Source organism: Sciurus vulgaris (genome assembly GCF_902686455.1).
Source record: "Sciurus vulgaris genome assembly, chromosome: 3".
NCBI lineage: Eukaryota > Metazoa > Chordata > Mammalia > Rodentia > Sciuridae > Sciurus > Sciurus vulgaris.
Window position 1 is genome coordinate 91,293,942 of NC_136463.1, and position 16,302 is coordinate 91,310,243.

At 39.6% G+C, this 16,302-nt stretch overlaps 1 protein-coding gene and 1 pseudogene across 2 annotated transcripts in view; one reads left to right on the forward strand and one right to left on the reverse strand.

Annotated features, from left to right (window-relative positions):
• The window catches only part of MCM6 (minichromosome maintenance complex component 6), a 51,254-nt gene extending 40,693 nt beyond the window's left edge, over positions 1–10,561 (reverse strand). The window contains exons 1-3 of the mRNA XM_079135624.1: positions 10,363–10,561; positions 2,347–2,493; positions 370–480 (exon numbers count right to left, since the gene is read on the reverse strand). Of these exons, the coding sequence (XP_078991750.1) occupies positions 370–480; positions 2,347–2,493; positions 10,363–10,469 (365 nt within the window). The 5' untranslated portion in view covers positions 10,470–10,561. The remainder of the gene's footprint in view (positions 1–369; positions 481–2,346; positions 2,494–10,362) is intronic.
• Positions 10,562–12,833: 2,272 nt separating this feature from the next.
• On the forward strand, positions 12,834–13,280 carry LOC306655745 (large ribosomal subunit protein uL23-like; annotated as a pseudogene). The gene has a single exon. The product of its transcript is annotated as a large ribosomal subunit protein uL23-like (transcript).
• The last annotated feature ends 3,022 nt before the right edge of the window (positions 13,281–16,302 follow it).

Here is a 16,302-nt window from a genome sequence, read left to right on the forward strand (position 1 = left end):
TGTATGTATGTATGTAGGGCTGGAGATCAAACCCAGGGTCTTGGCACATGCTAAGCATGTGATCTACAACTAAGTAATATCCCAGTAACCTCCTATTATAGCAATTTATAAATACTCTTTGTAATAATTCTTGTCACCATCAGTTATGAAAAATGTTACAGCAACAAGTCTACCTTTTGCATGATTTAGGTAGAAAACCTAAGCCAAAAGACTTTATAGATGAGAAAACTGAGGACTAGCAAAATAAGTGATTTATGTGACATTCAGCCAACTAATAGCAGATCTAGGCAACCTCCCAACTTTTCTAACTGATAACTAAGTGGCACATACATTACTGGTGAATTTCTTTTCTTCCAAAGGGTTTCTTACTTGTGTCTGGTAGGAAGGTCCTGGAATGCAACATAAAAATCCTTGACAAGAGGAATCTCTTTTCGGTCTTTGACAAAGGTTTTCAAGGCCCGACACAAATAAGGGTAGACTCTGAAAAACAAACAGAAAGTCAACTGACATTTGAAAGTCCTACCCATTGTCTTTCCCGATCCATGCTTGCCTACAGCTAAGGCTAAGTAATTTTATCTGGTCACAATCAAGTCATAGAACTTAACTGTGCAGGAAGCTTGTATTTTCTAGTTTGGGTTTAGGAGCCTCTTTTAATCCACTCTTGTTCCACCACAAATACAAACACCAAAGATAAAATGCTGTACCTGACTATCTATTGTCTTTCATTATACAGCACTCATAGGGCAAGTCACTCCTCTGTCCAAGGTGACTCAACCATTCACCTTGCCAGTTTTATGCTCAAGACTGTGGGTTTTCTCTGGTCTGTTTACAATCTAGTAAAGCAGCCTCCTTTTTGGTGTGCTAAGTCACAGTATATTTTTGGTTTTATTTTATTTTTTGGTTTATAAAAATTGCAAGAGGACAGGGAAGCAATTTATGTCCTTATGTGAGAGCAAATTGGCAGATATGTTCTAATTAGCTGAAGTGTGTCTTTTAATCTAAGTTCCCAAAAGCTGTGGAAGCTTGGTTTGTTTAAGTAGTGGGATCTGAAAGCCCTCTGAAAAAAGAGCTCCTTTCAAAAGAGAAAACTGAAGCATGGCTTGCATACAGCTATGGCACAGCTGCTTCTACTTCAAGCTTGAATTTTCTATGTCTGTCACCAACACAAGTTTTCCTCTGCATGCTTTCACAACAAACTGTGCTGCTTATTCCTTCAGCCCCCCACCCCTTTTGGTGGTAACAAGGAATGAATTCAAAGCTACGTGCTTGCGCAGCAAGCACTTCACCACTAAGCTATATGCCTAGTCTTTTGTACGTTGAGACAGGATCTCCTTATATCGCCCATTCTTGTCTGAAATTTGCAGCCTTCTTACCTCAGCTTCATGAATAGATGGGATTACAGGCATGTGCCACTATGCCTGGCTCAACCATTCTTGACACTTGATAGTCAGCTATGACTGGAAACAGTGAGACAAGTCCTTCATCTCCTAATCCACCAGGAAAAGAACAGGACTGCCTCCTTATCCCTGGATCTTCACAATATTTATCTAAACCTGATTATAAGGATTCTTATTTATTTGATCCAAACAGACAAATACTTGGGGACAAAGATGTTTCTTGTCATGTATATTAAAAAGAGAGAGAGCGAGCCTAAGTTACTAAATACAATGTCTAACAATAGTATTTCTACCAAAAAATACCACTGACTCATTAAATGTTTTCAAAGAATTTTCCATGATGTGTAAAACTGTTATATTATTAAAGACATCAAAATATAATGAGATTCATATATAACTGCACTTACAGACTTGGGAGGCCTTTGAAACTGTTTTAGTAGACCTGCTAACGGTGTTTATCCGTGAGTGGGGGGGATTACAAACATACAGATGATTTCATTGACTCTACTTCTATTTTCTGAAATACATATACACACTTACTTTTATAGCTAGGAAAACTTAAAGATATCCCTAAGCCAAAAACAACGGTGTATGCCTACAATCCCAGCTGCTCTGGAAGTCTGGGGCAGGAATGCTTGAGCTCAGAAGTTCAAGGTCAGTCTGGGCAACATAGTGACAACTCATCACAATTAAAAGAAAAAAAATGAGTATAGTTCTCCTATTTGGAAAACTATATAGAAAGCAAATTGCACATGGAAAAAAAATTAGCTCCACAAAGGCCCACATTAAGTTCAGAGCAGTATTAAAAGGATCACTGGCTTTATTATTTGGAAAAAAATAACTATGACAGCTGCCCTTCTGCCTCAAAGTGAACACTTCCAGTCCAAAAGGAGCTGGTTTCCCAGGCTCTACCCCTATTCAAAGTAATGAAGATTAATAACAACCATACCTATAGAACTCTTCTTGAATGGTGGTGGAAAGTTGTTGGTTAAATTGCTCCAGGTCCACAAAACTCACAACCAATGTGTTTCTCTCAGGACGAATCAGCTCTTCTGCCAACTGCAAGTACTTAACTTCTCCATCGCTGCTCTGGAATCTGTAGATATATGTAGATCAGATTTAAATGAGGAACTAGGCAGTAAAAATAAGAATCTGCATGCCTGAGAATTCAGTATTTTGGTTAAAGATTGTCCGCTTTAGCTTTCTTTCTTTTTTTTTGCAGTGCTGGAGATGGAACCCAGGGCCTTATGCATGCAAGGTAAGCACTCTACCGACTGAGCTATCTCCCTAGCCCACGACTGTCAGCTTTAGGATTAGACAGGTCCACATTTACTCGTTCTGCAACTTGAGGCAAGTTACTTACCTTTATAAACTTCCTATTTACTATTTCTTTTTTATAAAGATTAAGACATCACCTTATCTCATAAAATTGCTGGAAGATTAAATGAGGGAATACCTATAAAGTAATGTGTACAGTGTCTGGAAGAGTGGAAAAATCCAGTCTTTAGATTTTAACTTCAAACACTGATTTAACATTTTCTAGGCTGGGGATGTGGCTCAGTAGTAGAATTCTTGTCTGTCTGCCACGTGTGAAGCCCTGGGTTCAATCCTTAGAACAACAACAATGAATCGATCAATGAATACTAATTTTTAAAATTTTAATTTATTTTTTAGTTGTTGATGGACCTTTATTTTATTTATATGTGGTGTTGAGAATCAAACCCAGTGCCTCACACATGCCAAGTGAGTGCTCTACCACTAAGCCACAACCCCAGTCCAACAAATATTATTTTTTAAAATATTGTTTTTTAAAATTTAAGACCAGAAAAAATATTACATCAGGAAATTCAAGTTAAAACCCAATGGTTCAACTTCCATAGAAATTTGAAAATGGACAGATTAGTCAGATTTAAGAAGCAGAAATAAAGGGGCTAGAGCCATATCTTGGTGGTTCAATGCTTGCCTAGCAACCACAAGGCCCTGGATTAAATCCCCAGCACTGCAAAAAAAATTTCAAGGAAAACAAACAAAGAGAAATGAGGTGTGTTCCACCCTAACATTTCATCTAACTCCAATTAGAATGGCTGTTATCAAGAACACAAGCAATAGCAAGTGTTGGTGTGGATGTGGGGAAAAAGGCACACTCATACATTGCTGGTGGAATTTGCGAATTGGTGCAGCCACTCTGGAAAGCAGTATGGAGATTCGTCAGAAAGCTTGGAATGGAACCACCATTTGACCCAGCTATCCCACTCCTCGATTTATATCCAAAGGACTTAAAATCAGCATACTACAATGATACAGCCACATCAATGTTCATAGCTGCTCAATTCACAATAGCCAGATTGTGGAACCAACCTAGATGCCCTTCAATTGATGAATGGATAAAGAAACTGTGGTATAAGAGACCCTGCAACTTATAGAAGAAAAAGTAGGTCCAAATCTTCACCTTGTTGGCTTAGAATCAGTCTTCCTTAACAGGACTCCCACAGCACAAGAAATAAAAGCAAGAATCAATAACTGGGATAGATTCAAACTAAATAGCTTTCTCTCAGCAAAGGAAACTATCAGCAATGCGAAGAGAGAGCCTACAGAGAGGGAGAATATCTTTGCCACTCATATTTCAGATAGAGCACTAATTTCCAGAATATATAAAGAACTCGAAAAACTACACCAGGAATACAAATAACCCAATCAACAAATGGGCTAAGGAAATGAACAGACACTTCACAGAAGAAGAACTACAAGCAATCAACACATATATGAAAAAATGTTCAACATCTCTAGTAATAAGAGAAATGCAAATCAAAACTACCCTAAGATTTCATCTCACCCCAATTAGAATGGTGATTATCAAGAACACAAGCAACAACAGGTGTTGGAGAGGATGTGGGGAAAAAGGTACACTCATACATTGCTGGTGGGGTTGCAAATTAGTGCAGCCACTCTGGAAAGCAGTATGGAGATTCCTCAGAAAGCTTGGAATGGAACCACCATTTGACCCAGCTATCCCACTCCTCGGCCTATAACCAAAGGACTTAAAATCAGCATACTACAGAGATACAGCCACATCAATGTTCATAGCTGCTCAATTCACTATAGCCAGATTGTGGAACCAACCTAGATGCCCTTCAGTTGATGAATGGATAAAGAAACTGTGGCATATATATACAATGGAATATTACTACGCCATGAAGAATGATAAAATTATGGTATTTGCAGGCAAATGGATGAAATTGGAGAATATCATGCTAAGTGAGATAAGCCAATCTCAAAAAACTAAAGGACGAATGATCTCGCTGATAAGTGGATGAGGACATATAATGGTGGGTAGGAGGGGTTAGCGTTTGGATTAGGTTTAGGGTTAGGGATAAGGAGGGTGGTAAGAATGGAGGAAGGAAGGACTGTATAGAGGGAAAAGAGGGATGGGAGGGGTGGGGAGAAGGGAAAAAATAACAATGAATCAAACAATATTGCCCTATGTAAATTTATGATTTTTAATTAAAAAAAAAAACTGGTATATATACACAATGGAATATTACTCAGCCATAAAGAATAAAATTATGGCATCTGCTGCTAAAGGATGAAGTTGGAAAATATGCTAAGTGAAATAGGCCAAGCCCAAAAAACCAAAGGCCAAATGTTTTCTCTGATAAGTGCATGACAATATATAATGATGGGGGTAGAGGGAGAGAAGAATGAAGGAACTTTGGATGGTGTAGAGAAAAAAGGGGTGGGAGCGGGTGGGGATGGAAAAACAGTAGAATGAGAGTATTACACTATGTATATGTATGATTACATGAATGGCGTAAATCTACATTGTGTACAATCATAGAAATGAAAAGTTGTACCCCGTTTGTGTACAATGAACCAAAATATGTCTGTAAAATAAAAAAATATATTTTAATTTAAAAAAAAAGAAAAAGAAAAGAGGTGTATTCCAAAAGACTGCTAAGAAACAAATTCAGCAAAGTAGCAGCTTACAAAAATCAACATACAAAAACAATAGCTTTCCTATATAACAATAATGAATCTGCTCAGAAACAAATCAGGAAAACTATCCATTCACAATAGCTTAAAAAGAAAAAAAAGGTTAAGCAACAAAAAAACTAGGAGTAATCCTAACTAAGGAGATGACAAACCCCTACAATGAAAAATATAGAACACCGAAGAAAGGAATTGATTGAAGACAACACAAGGAGATGGAAGACTTTCTATGTTCATGGAAAGGCAGAATTAATATTATTAAAATGCCATATAACCAAAAGAAATGTACACATTCAATGAAATCCCCAGCAAAATACCAAAGAAGCTCAGTGCAGTGACTCACACCTGTAATCCCAGCAGCTTGGAAGGCTGAGGCAGGAGGATCAAGAGTTCAAAGCCAGTCTCAGCAAAAGTGAGGCGCTAAGCAACTCAGTGAGACCCTGTCTCTAAATAAAATACAAAATAGGGCCGGGGATATGGCTCAGTGGTCGAGTGCCCCTGAGTTCAATCCCCAGTACCTCCCCCCAAAAATTTAAAGCTGGGGTTGTAGCTCAGTGGTAGAGCGCTTGCCTAGTATACGTGAGACCCTGGGTTCAATCCTCAACACCACATAAAAATAAACAAAATAAAGGTATTGTGTCCACCTACAACTAAAAAATATTTTGAAAAAGGAAAAAAAGAGCCTAAAATTCCTTTGGAAAAATAAAAAAAAATCAGAATAGCCAAAATAATGCTGGAGCCATTATAATATCTGACTTCAAGTAATATACTACAGAGCTATAGTAATAAAAACTGCATGGTACTAGTATAAAAACACAGAGACCAAAGGCACAGAATAGAAGACAGAGACAAAGCCACACATCTATAGTTATCTGGTCCTTGACAAAGGTGCTAAAAACATACATTGGAGATAAGACAGAATTTTTAACAAATGAAGCTGGGAAAACTGGCTATCCATATGTAGAATAACGATACTAGACCCTTATCTCTCACTCTGCAGAAAATCAACTCAAAATGGATCAAAGACCTAGGATCTGGATCAAAAACTATGCAATTCTTGGAAAAAAACATAAGTGAACACTCCAACATATGGGTACAAGCAACGACTTTCTTAACAGAACTCCTAAAGCTCAGGAAATAACGCCCAGGGTTAATAAATGGGGTAGTATCAAATTAAAAAGTCTTGTACAGCAAAAAAAAAAAAAAAAAAAAAAAAAGAACAAGATGTGAAGAGGGAACCTACAGAAAGGGATAAAATCTTTGTTAGGTATTCATCTCATCTGACAGGACTAATATCCAGAATATATCAAGAACTCGAAAAACACCCAAAATATAACCTAATTAATAAATGGGCAACTTAACACACTTCTCAAAGACATACAAATGGCCAATGAATACATGAAAAAGTGTTCAACATCATTAGCAATTAGAGATATGCAAATCAAAATTACACTGAGAAGGGCTGGGGTTGTGGCTCAGTGGTACAGCACTTACCTAGCATGTGTGTGTACTGGGTTCGATTTTCAGCACCACATAAAAATAAATAAATAAATAAATAAATAAATAAATAAATAAATAAATAAATAAATAAATAAAGGTCCATCAACAACTGAAAAAAACTGCACTGAGTTGGGTGCTGTGGCACATGCCTATAATCTCAGAAGCTCAGGAGGCTGAGGCAGAAAGATCACCAGTTCAAACTCAGTCTCAACAACTCAGGGAGGCCCTAAGCAACTCAGTGAGACCCTGTCTAAATAAAATACAAAAAATAGTTGGGGATGTAGCTCAATGGTTAAGCGTCCCAGGGTTAATCCCCAGAATCAGAAAAAAAAAAAAAAGCTACACTGAGATTTCATCTCCATTCAAATGGGAGTCATCAAGAATACAAATAATAACAAGGCACAATGGAGTTTTATTCAGTGATAAAGAAAAATGAAATTATGTCATAAGCATGAAAATGGATGGAACATAAGAACATTATATTAAGCAAAATAAACCAAACTCAGAAGGTCAAGGGTCATAAGTTTTCTCTCATATGTGGAAGCAGGAGAGGAAAAAGGAAAAGATAGGTAGTGGATGGGGGGGTGGGGAGGCGACAGGAGGAATCTCATGAGAATTGGAGTGAGATCAGTAGAGTAGAGGAAAGGGACCAGGGAAGGGAAAAGAAAAATAAAGGGGAATGATACTGGCCAAATTATATTGTTCTATTGTGTTTATATACAAATATATACAACAAATATATAACAACAAATCCCACCTAACTATAATCTGCCAATAAAAAAATGGAAAAAAGAACTGTGATAAAGGTTCTCCTGAGTCAATAAAAACTACCATAGGAAAATAAGGTGAAGGGAGCTTTAAAAAAAACAAAACAAAACTGGAATTCAGTCTTGAAAGACATTCAAAACTCAATTTAAAGAGAAAAAGGTAGTAAAAGACTGGTTATAAATGTTTGCCAGTATGTGGCAAAGTCAGAGAAGGTATGGAAGAAGTGTAGATGATGAATGGTGCTGGTTTTGGAAAATGAAGCTGGAAACGAGGGAAGAATTTGAACTATTCCATAAGCGATGACAAACCAAAATTGGTTTTGTGAGAACACGTTGACTTTTTACACAAAGTACAGGGACTATTTGTCTTATTTATCATTATCCCTGCATCTAGCTACAAGATAAAGACAAGACACATTATGTGTTGAAATGAAACATATATTGAAGACCTTTGTAAGGTAAGTGATAGCTAAGTGGGATTGAGAATGGGATACATTCCAGATGATGTGGCTGACCAGTAAAGATATATAGAAAATAGTAGGAACCCTAGGAGCATAAGGGAACAATTGATTGGTGCTTGCTGCCTGAAAGGTTTACAGGATTTCACAAAGATGGGTCTTTAGGCTCCTCTAGCCTCCATACTGAGGATTGAAACCAGGGGTGCTTTATCATTGCGCTGCATTTCTAGTCCTTTTTTTATTTTGAGACAGGGTCTCACTAAGTTGCAGAGACTAGCCTGGAACTTGTGATCCTCTTGCTTTTGGAGTAGCTGGGATTACAGTGTAGTTGGGCTTTGAAAGATGAGTAGTTACCAGAAGAGAATATTGCCAAAAGCAAGGAAATAGATTTTTTTTAGTACCAGGAATTGAACCCAGGGGTGCTTAACCACTGAGCCACATCCCCACAGCCCCTTTATATATTTTATTTGGAGACAGGGTTTTCCGGAGCTGCTTAGGGCCTCGCTAAGTTGCTGAGGTTGGTTTTGAACTCACAATCCTCCCTGCCTCAGATTCCGGAGCCACTGGGATTATAGAGGTGTGCCACTGTGCCTGGCTGGAAATAAAAATTAAATGATGGTTTTAAGTATAGCAAAACTTCTTAAGATAGCAGCATTATTTGAGTAAGCAAAAGGTGGAAGCAACCCAAGTGTCCATTCATTGATGAATGCTTAAGAAAAATGTGATATATACACACAACACCATCATTCAGTCTTGAGAAAAAAAATGAAATTTTAACTGGGTATGAAGCCAGGCATGCACCTGTGGCTTGGGAAGCTTAGACAGGAGGATTTCAAGTTCAAATCCAGCCTCAGCAATTTAGCAAGGTCCTAAAGCAACTGAGCAATACACTGTCTCTAAATAAAACATAATAAAGACCTGGGAATGTGGCTCACTGATTAAGCACCACTGGGTTCAAGCCCTAGTACAAAACAAAAAACTGGGTACGGTGGCACATTCTTACAATTGCAGCACTCAGGAGACTGAGGCAGGAGAGTTCAAGACTAGCCTGGCAACACATTGAGAATTCATTTCAATGGGGCAGGAAATTCTGATATAAGTTATAACACATTAGGCTGAGTGAAATAAGTCAGTTACAAATAAATAAATACTTATATGAGGCACCTAGAATAATCAAATACAGTAACAGTGTGGTTGCCAGGGCATAGGACAAGGAGGGAATGGATGTTACCATTTAACGGGTGGTCTGGGAGGATGAAGAGTATTTAGGATGCAAATGTGGTGGTTGTAAGGTGACTTTCCAGCACTTTGTTACTGCATGCTAAAAACTGGCTAAACTAGGAAACTGTGTTACATACATTTTACGATTTAAAAAAAAATGAAGGGCTGTAGCTCAGTTGGGAGAACACTTGCCTAGCATGTGTGACGCACTGGGTTGGATCCTTAGCACCGCATAAAAATAAACATATTTTTTTAAAAAATGAAGAGAAATTCATAAAGCATTTCAAAGTGTATACCACTTTGCCCTCGAGGCAGTAGAATCCATACTTTAGGGAGAGCACTGGTGTATCTGCACTAAGAAAAGTAAGATAGGCGGTGTAAGCTAGGGAGAGGAATTATGAGAAGCCAGGAATCTACAAGGTAATTTTAAAAGGGGGTTTGGGGATTGAAGAGTGCAACCCACAAGTGGAATTTCAGCTACTTTTAAGCAGGACAGAGCACACCTGAGCCCCGACCCAACCACAACATCCACGCCATTACTTTCGTCAACATAGGCTCCAAGGGTGATCCGAGTCCGCGGCACCCAAAGCACCAGGCTTCCAGCCGTGAGGTGGTGAGCCTCTTCCATAACTTAAGACCAGTTGGGCCTCTCATCGGCCAGCGGCCCAAGTGGACAGGTGCTCATCCTCACCGAGCCTGAATTTCCCCACAAGTCACCACGCCATGTAAACACCGATTTCACAGGTTGTGAACATTAAATGAAAAAGGCACAGTGCCAAGCACTGGGCACAGGGCGCAACAGGGGTTTGAGTAAGGGATCGACACGGCTTTTATCCCTGAAACCAGCCCACCAGTCCCAGGCTCACCCGGCGGCCTGGTCTGGAGTCTAAGGTGGGGCGGGGGCCGCTCTTCCCCGGTTTGCGACCCCTGAGTTCCACAACACCCGCCTGCCTCACCACCCCGCCCGGCCCAGAGACCGCGGGCCGGAGGCGGGCGGCTGCGGAGGCCCGGGGTGCACGCCGACAGACTTACTCCTCCAAGAAGTCCAGGAACAGTTTCTGGCACTTCTCGGCCACCTCGTCGCGGACTTCTAAGTGCTGACTGCCGGCTACCGGCTCCGCTGCCGCTGCGAGGTCCATTGCTGCTTACTGCCAGGGGACCGCTGCCGCACGCCAGAACCGCCACGAGTCGCTGCTCCCTAGACGCTGCCGCTTTGCGCGCGCCGCCGCCGCTTCAGCCCCGCCTCTCGCCCGGAACTGATGGAGCCAATCGTGGCGTAGTAGCTCGGGGATTTCGCGCCAAACCTGCCCAATGAACAGCGGTTTCTCTAGAGCCCCGCCCATTGAACCCGAATTTCGCGCCAAATGCAAAGACACAGAAAGCTAGAGGTTTGCCTTTGCGCTTGCGCAGTGTGTTCGTGCTCTGGGGTTATTTTGGCTTCTGGAGAGTGAAAAAAAAAACTCGTATTTTTGTCCGGGTGGTTTTTCAAGTGTTCTTAAAATCACTGATATTAGGTGAACGGTAGAAGTAAGACTCCATGAAATATAAGAGTGATTAAGATTCAGACGTCCTCCTTGAGCTGTCCATTTGGAGGAAATAAACTATAAACTACAAGGTAGAACCCTCCTTGAGAGTTAGAGGTGTATAAACAGGGCAGAAAGGAGTTGGTAGAGTTCCTGGTTGGTGCTAAAAGAAGAAAGTCAGCAAAATAGTTAACGCTGTTGATTAATCCCCCTCTTAAAATGCACTCTTGCCTTCTGGTTTTCCTTCCCCCATCTTAGGCCATCTTTTTCTGACTTCGTGTCACTTAGTTTTCTTTCAGCACTTTTTCTATTTCCAGTTAGCTTCCTTTTAGGTGTCTTACCTTAGGGGACCACCTTAATTCCCTTGACTTTAATGTCTGGCTGCTGATGACTTCAAAATATGTTTCACAGTACTTTTATCTGAGCCTCCGAGACATTGAGAAATCTGGACTGCTACTTTTTGAGGCTTCCATCATATTAAAAACCTGCACACCTGTAATTCCAGTTTCTTGGGAGGCTGAGGCAGGTGGATGGCATATTTGAGGCCAATTTCTGCAACCCTGTCTCAAAACAATAAAAGGGCTGGAACTGTAACTCAGTAGTAGAGTATCATGGGTTTGATCTCCACTACCTTAAAAAATTAATCAACATAATAATAATAATAATAATAAAACCAACAATGCCTCTGGGCGCAGTGACACACCTTTAATCCCAGCTACTGGGGAGTTGAGGTTGAGATGGAGAAAGTCAAGGCAGGAGGGTCACAGTTTGAGTTCAGCCTGGGCAACTTAAACCTTGTCTATAAATAAATTAAATAAAAAGGACTGAGGACATACTGCAGGGTGGAGTTCACCTGGGTTCAATCCCTAGTACAAAAAACCAAAAATGAACAAGGTGAACAGAGTTCAAATTCAAGTAATTCTTTTTAACATAGTACAATATTAAGATATAGCCAGGCAGAGCTGGGGTTGTAGCTCAGTGGTAGAGTGCTTGCCTAGCATGCATGAGACCCTGGGTTTGATCCTCAGCACCACATAAAGATAAATAAATAAAATAAAGGTATTGTGTCCATCTACAACTAAAAAATATATATTTAAAAAAAGATATAACTGGGCACGTGGTGCAGACCTGTAATCCCAGAGACTCAGGAAGCTGAGGCAGAAGGAAGTTGAGGCAGGAGTGTTAGTAATGAGCAGTGAAATGTATGTCAAGGTCACAAGTGTTCTCTAAATCACTTTAGGGTCCTTAAACTACTTTCAAAGTAGATGAGAAAGCAAATGGAGGTAGATAATTTGTAGATAATAAATAGAAGCAAAGGAGCTAATGGGAAAATACATCAAAAGGAAAGGATTAATGGGACTAACTCTTGACAGGGTCCATTGATGTTGATGTGAAGCTTGGCATTATGGCCATAGGGGTCTCCATTTGTTCTGGAAGGAAGATTCTTTTGGTAGTGCACGCACACTAAGCTATTGAGCCCAGGTACCACATTAATATGGTATTAACTTATAGATGAAGCCCTTCTAAATAGGATGGCCACTATGACAGTGCCAGAGAGGACCAACTAAGGTAAAAAACTCCATCAGCCAATGTGAAGGAGGAGTTGAATACCTGGATGGAAGAGTACAGAAGGTGGTCCCCAGTTCTCCTGGTAAACATCAAATAGTAAAAAAATTGGAGACAACATCAGCTCCTTTGTTAATCTCTGCTTGGAGGTGGCCCACTCTCTTGAGGGTGCTCTCTGCTTAAACCTCACTTTGCTTTTACTTTACTTTCTTCACCTCACTTTCACTCATAATAAAGTTCTCTTGCATGGCTTTTTGTGTCTGACTTTAAATTTTCTTTCGTAGAAACACAAGAACCAAGGTTTGGAGCTTCAGCTCCCTGCTTTCCTGTGAGAGAAGGATCACCAAGTTCAAGGGCAGCTTGGGCAATTTAGAGAGATCCTGTCTTAAAATAAAAAATAAAAAGGGCCTTTTCATTAAGATGGTGCAGAAAACTAAGAAAGAAGCTCCTGCTCCTCCCAAAGCCAAAGCAAAAGCTTTGAAGGCCAAGAAGGCAGTGTTGAAAGGCTTTCACAGACATAGAAAGATCCACATGTCACTTACATTCTGGAGACCCTAGACATTGTGGCTCCAGAGGTAGCCCAAATATCTTTGCAAGAACGCCCCCAGAAAATAAGTTTGTCCATCACAGTTCCCCCTGACAACTGTGTTAGCCATGAAGACTGAAGACAACAACACACTTATGTTCATTATGGATGTCAAGGTCAACAAACACCAGATCAAACAAGCTGTAAAGAAGCTCTATGACATTGATGTGGCCAAGGTTAACACCCTGATCAGGCCTGATGGAGAGAAAGCATACATTCGACTGGCTCCTGATTATAATGCTTTGGAGGTTGCCAGTAAAATTGGGGTCTTCTAAACAGAGTTCAGCTGTCTAATTCTAAATATACCCTTTTTTTACCATAAAATTAAAAATAAATAAATAAATAAAAAGGGTTGGGGAGGTGGCTCAGTGATAGAGCTCCCTGAGTTCAACCCCAGCAGGAAGACTGAGGAGGGTGAGTGGGTGGGGGTTAGGTTGGATTGGAATGGCAGTTCTCTGTGGGGCCTTACTAACAGAAATTCTATCACCTGATCTAATCACCCAACAAAGGCTCCACCTTCTAATACCATCACCTTGGGAGATAGAATTTCAACATATAAATTAGAGGATAAGGACACAAACATTCAGATTGTGGTAACCATCCACATATGGCCAATCCTGTCCTAAACACCCCCATATGATCTACTCTATACATTATTTATTATTATTTCCGTTGTTAGGAGGAAGAGTTAAGGCTGTCAGGACAGGGAGATGTGTCCCTGGGTAAATTCCTGGGCAGTATAGTGAACAGCGTCTGCACATATTTGCTAAGAAACTTACAAAAAGTATATTTTTAAACCAGGATTTACATGACTGGGGTCCATGCCTCTCCAAAGAAAAATGCCTGGTTGATATTTTGAATGGACTAAAGGCTGCATGAATACCTCAAGGACACATAGTGCCTTACCCAGGATTGGGCAGGGGGCTGACTTCCTTAAACCTATAGATATATATAGGGGCTGGGGAAATAGCTCAGTTGGTAGAGTGCTTGCCTCGCATGCACAAGGCCCTGAGTTCAATCCCCAGCACCAAAAAAAAAGGGAAAAAAAAAAAAAAACCTGTAGATATATATAGACCCCTAGACAATAGCCACTCTTTGGTATCCCTCTCTTGGGACCCCTTCCCTCTTTGGGAGCTTACTTTCTATTTCGCCAATAAATCCTGTCACTTTCCTCTCACCCTTGTGTCAATGGATTTTATTTTCTTCAAATTCATGAGAAAATCCAATTCCATGCTCTGTACTACATTACTATTATTATTAATTTTGTGGTACTGGGGATTGCACCAGGGGCACTCTACCACTGAGCTATACCCCCTGCCCTTGATATTGTTTATTTTGAGACAGGATCTTGCTAAATTGTCTAGGTTAGCCTCTCTAATTTGTGATCCTCCTGCCTCAGCCTCCCAAACAGCTGGAATTATAGGCACAGATCACTATATCTGTCTTTACATCAATATCTTTAAAAAATTATTTTAAACTGGGTACAGTGGTGTGCCCATAATCCCAGCAATTCTGGAGTCCAAGGCAGGAGGATGAGGATGGCAAGTTCAAGACCAGTTTCAGCAACTGAGCAAGACCCTGTCTTAAACCAAAAAAAAAAAAAAAAAAAAAAAAAAAAAAAAGGACTATATAATGGGGAAGTAGCACAGTGGTAAAGTGCCCTGAATTCAATCCCCAGTACCAATAAATTAATCAATAAATATTTTAGGTCAATCCTCATAAAATATTTAATATGCTCTACTTCTTTTTAAAATATTTTTAAAAATATTTTTTAGATGTTGATAGACCTTTATTTTTATTCTTTATTTATATGAGGTGCTGAAATTCGAAACCCAGTGCCTCACACATGCTAGTCTAGTGCTCCGCCACTGAGCCACAACCCCAGTCCCTGTTCTACTTCTTATTAACAAAAAATAAAATATGCTAGGTGCTGACCAATTTTTAGCAGTATAGGTTTTTCTCCTCAGTTACTTATACAAGAAAATTTTGATGGAGGTGACTAAACAAGTACTGAGAATAATTAGTGATGGCAATTTTTATTTATTTATTTATTTGATTTTTAAAACTTTATTTTAACATAACTATGTTTATAGAAATACACTCACATTGGTTAATAGAATGCAATTTAAGTTTAACTTATCCTATACAATTTCAACCAAAAACTTGGTACATGGTTTAATATTTTTAAAAGAATTTGCAATCTGGCTTATTTTTATCTATTACAAATGTATATAAAAGATCCACCATCAAATGCTGCTAGCAATTTTTATTTATTTTTATACAGTTCTTTTTCTCAGAAACTGAACACTTGGGTTATGTGCACATGCACACACACACACACACACACAATGATGGTTAATTTTATGTGTCAACTTGAGTGGGTCCTGGGGCACCCAGATTAAACATTATTTCTGATCGCGTCTATGCAAATATTTTTGGAGGAGTTTAGTGTTTGAATCAGTGGGATCAATAAAGTAGATTGCCCTCTCCAACGTGGGTTAGCATAATCCAGTCTGCAGAGGGCCTGACCAGAACAGAAGGCCAAGGAAGGTGAAATTCATTCCCTTTCTTCTGCCCTCCTTTTTGTGCTAGAACATCTCATCTTCTGTCCTCACATGGGCATCAGAGGTTCCCCCTTACATTCTCAGCCCTTTGGACTAAGAAACCACACCAATAGCTTTCCTACGTCTCCAGCTTATAGACTGTAGAATTTCTCAGACTCCATAACTCATGAACTAGTTCCTCATGATAAATTTCTCTCCCTTCCTCTACCTATTCATCCTGTTAGTTCTGTTTTTCTAAAAAAAAATTGGCCATATACCTGCTTTTAACTTTCATAATAATCTTCAATTCAAAATAACTTATTTCAACATATCATGTGAGTACTGGATGGTTTTTGTCTCACACACCAGACGAATGAAATATGTAGATGATGGAGGGTGAGAATTCAGTAGCAGATTTATTTGAAGTAAATAAAACATGGGGAAGGTACCACCCAAAGGGTATGGTTGGTGGTTTTCTGTCTGGGGGTTTTTATAATATTTTGATGAGGAACTAACCTTTCATTGGAAATTCTCTCTTGATTGCTCTTTTTTTCAGGCTCATTTGAAAGTGTACAATTTTAATTTCTTATTTTCCATAATGGGATGTCTTAATGTCTTTGTTAACCTGAGTTTGTCCTGTACTTGTTTCTTAAAACAAAAAAAAATTGCTTGGGTTCAAAACAACTCTGTAGGACTCACCTTCCTAGAGATCCCCATTTCTATCTGCCAATAGGAAATCTATCTCCTGCCTCAT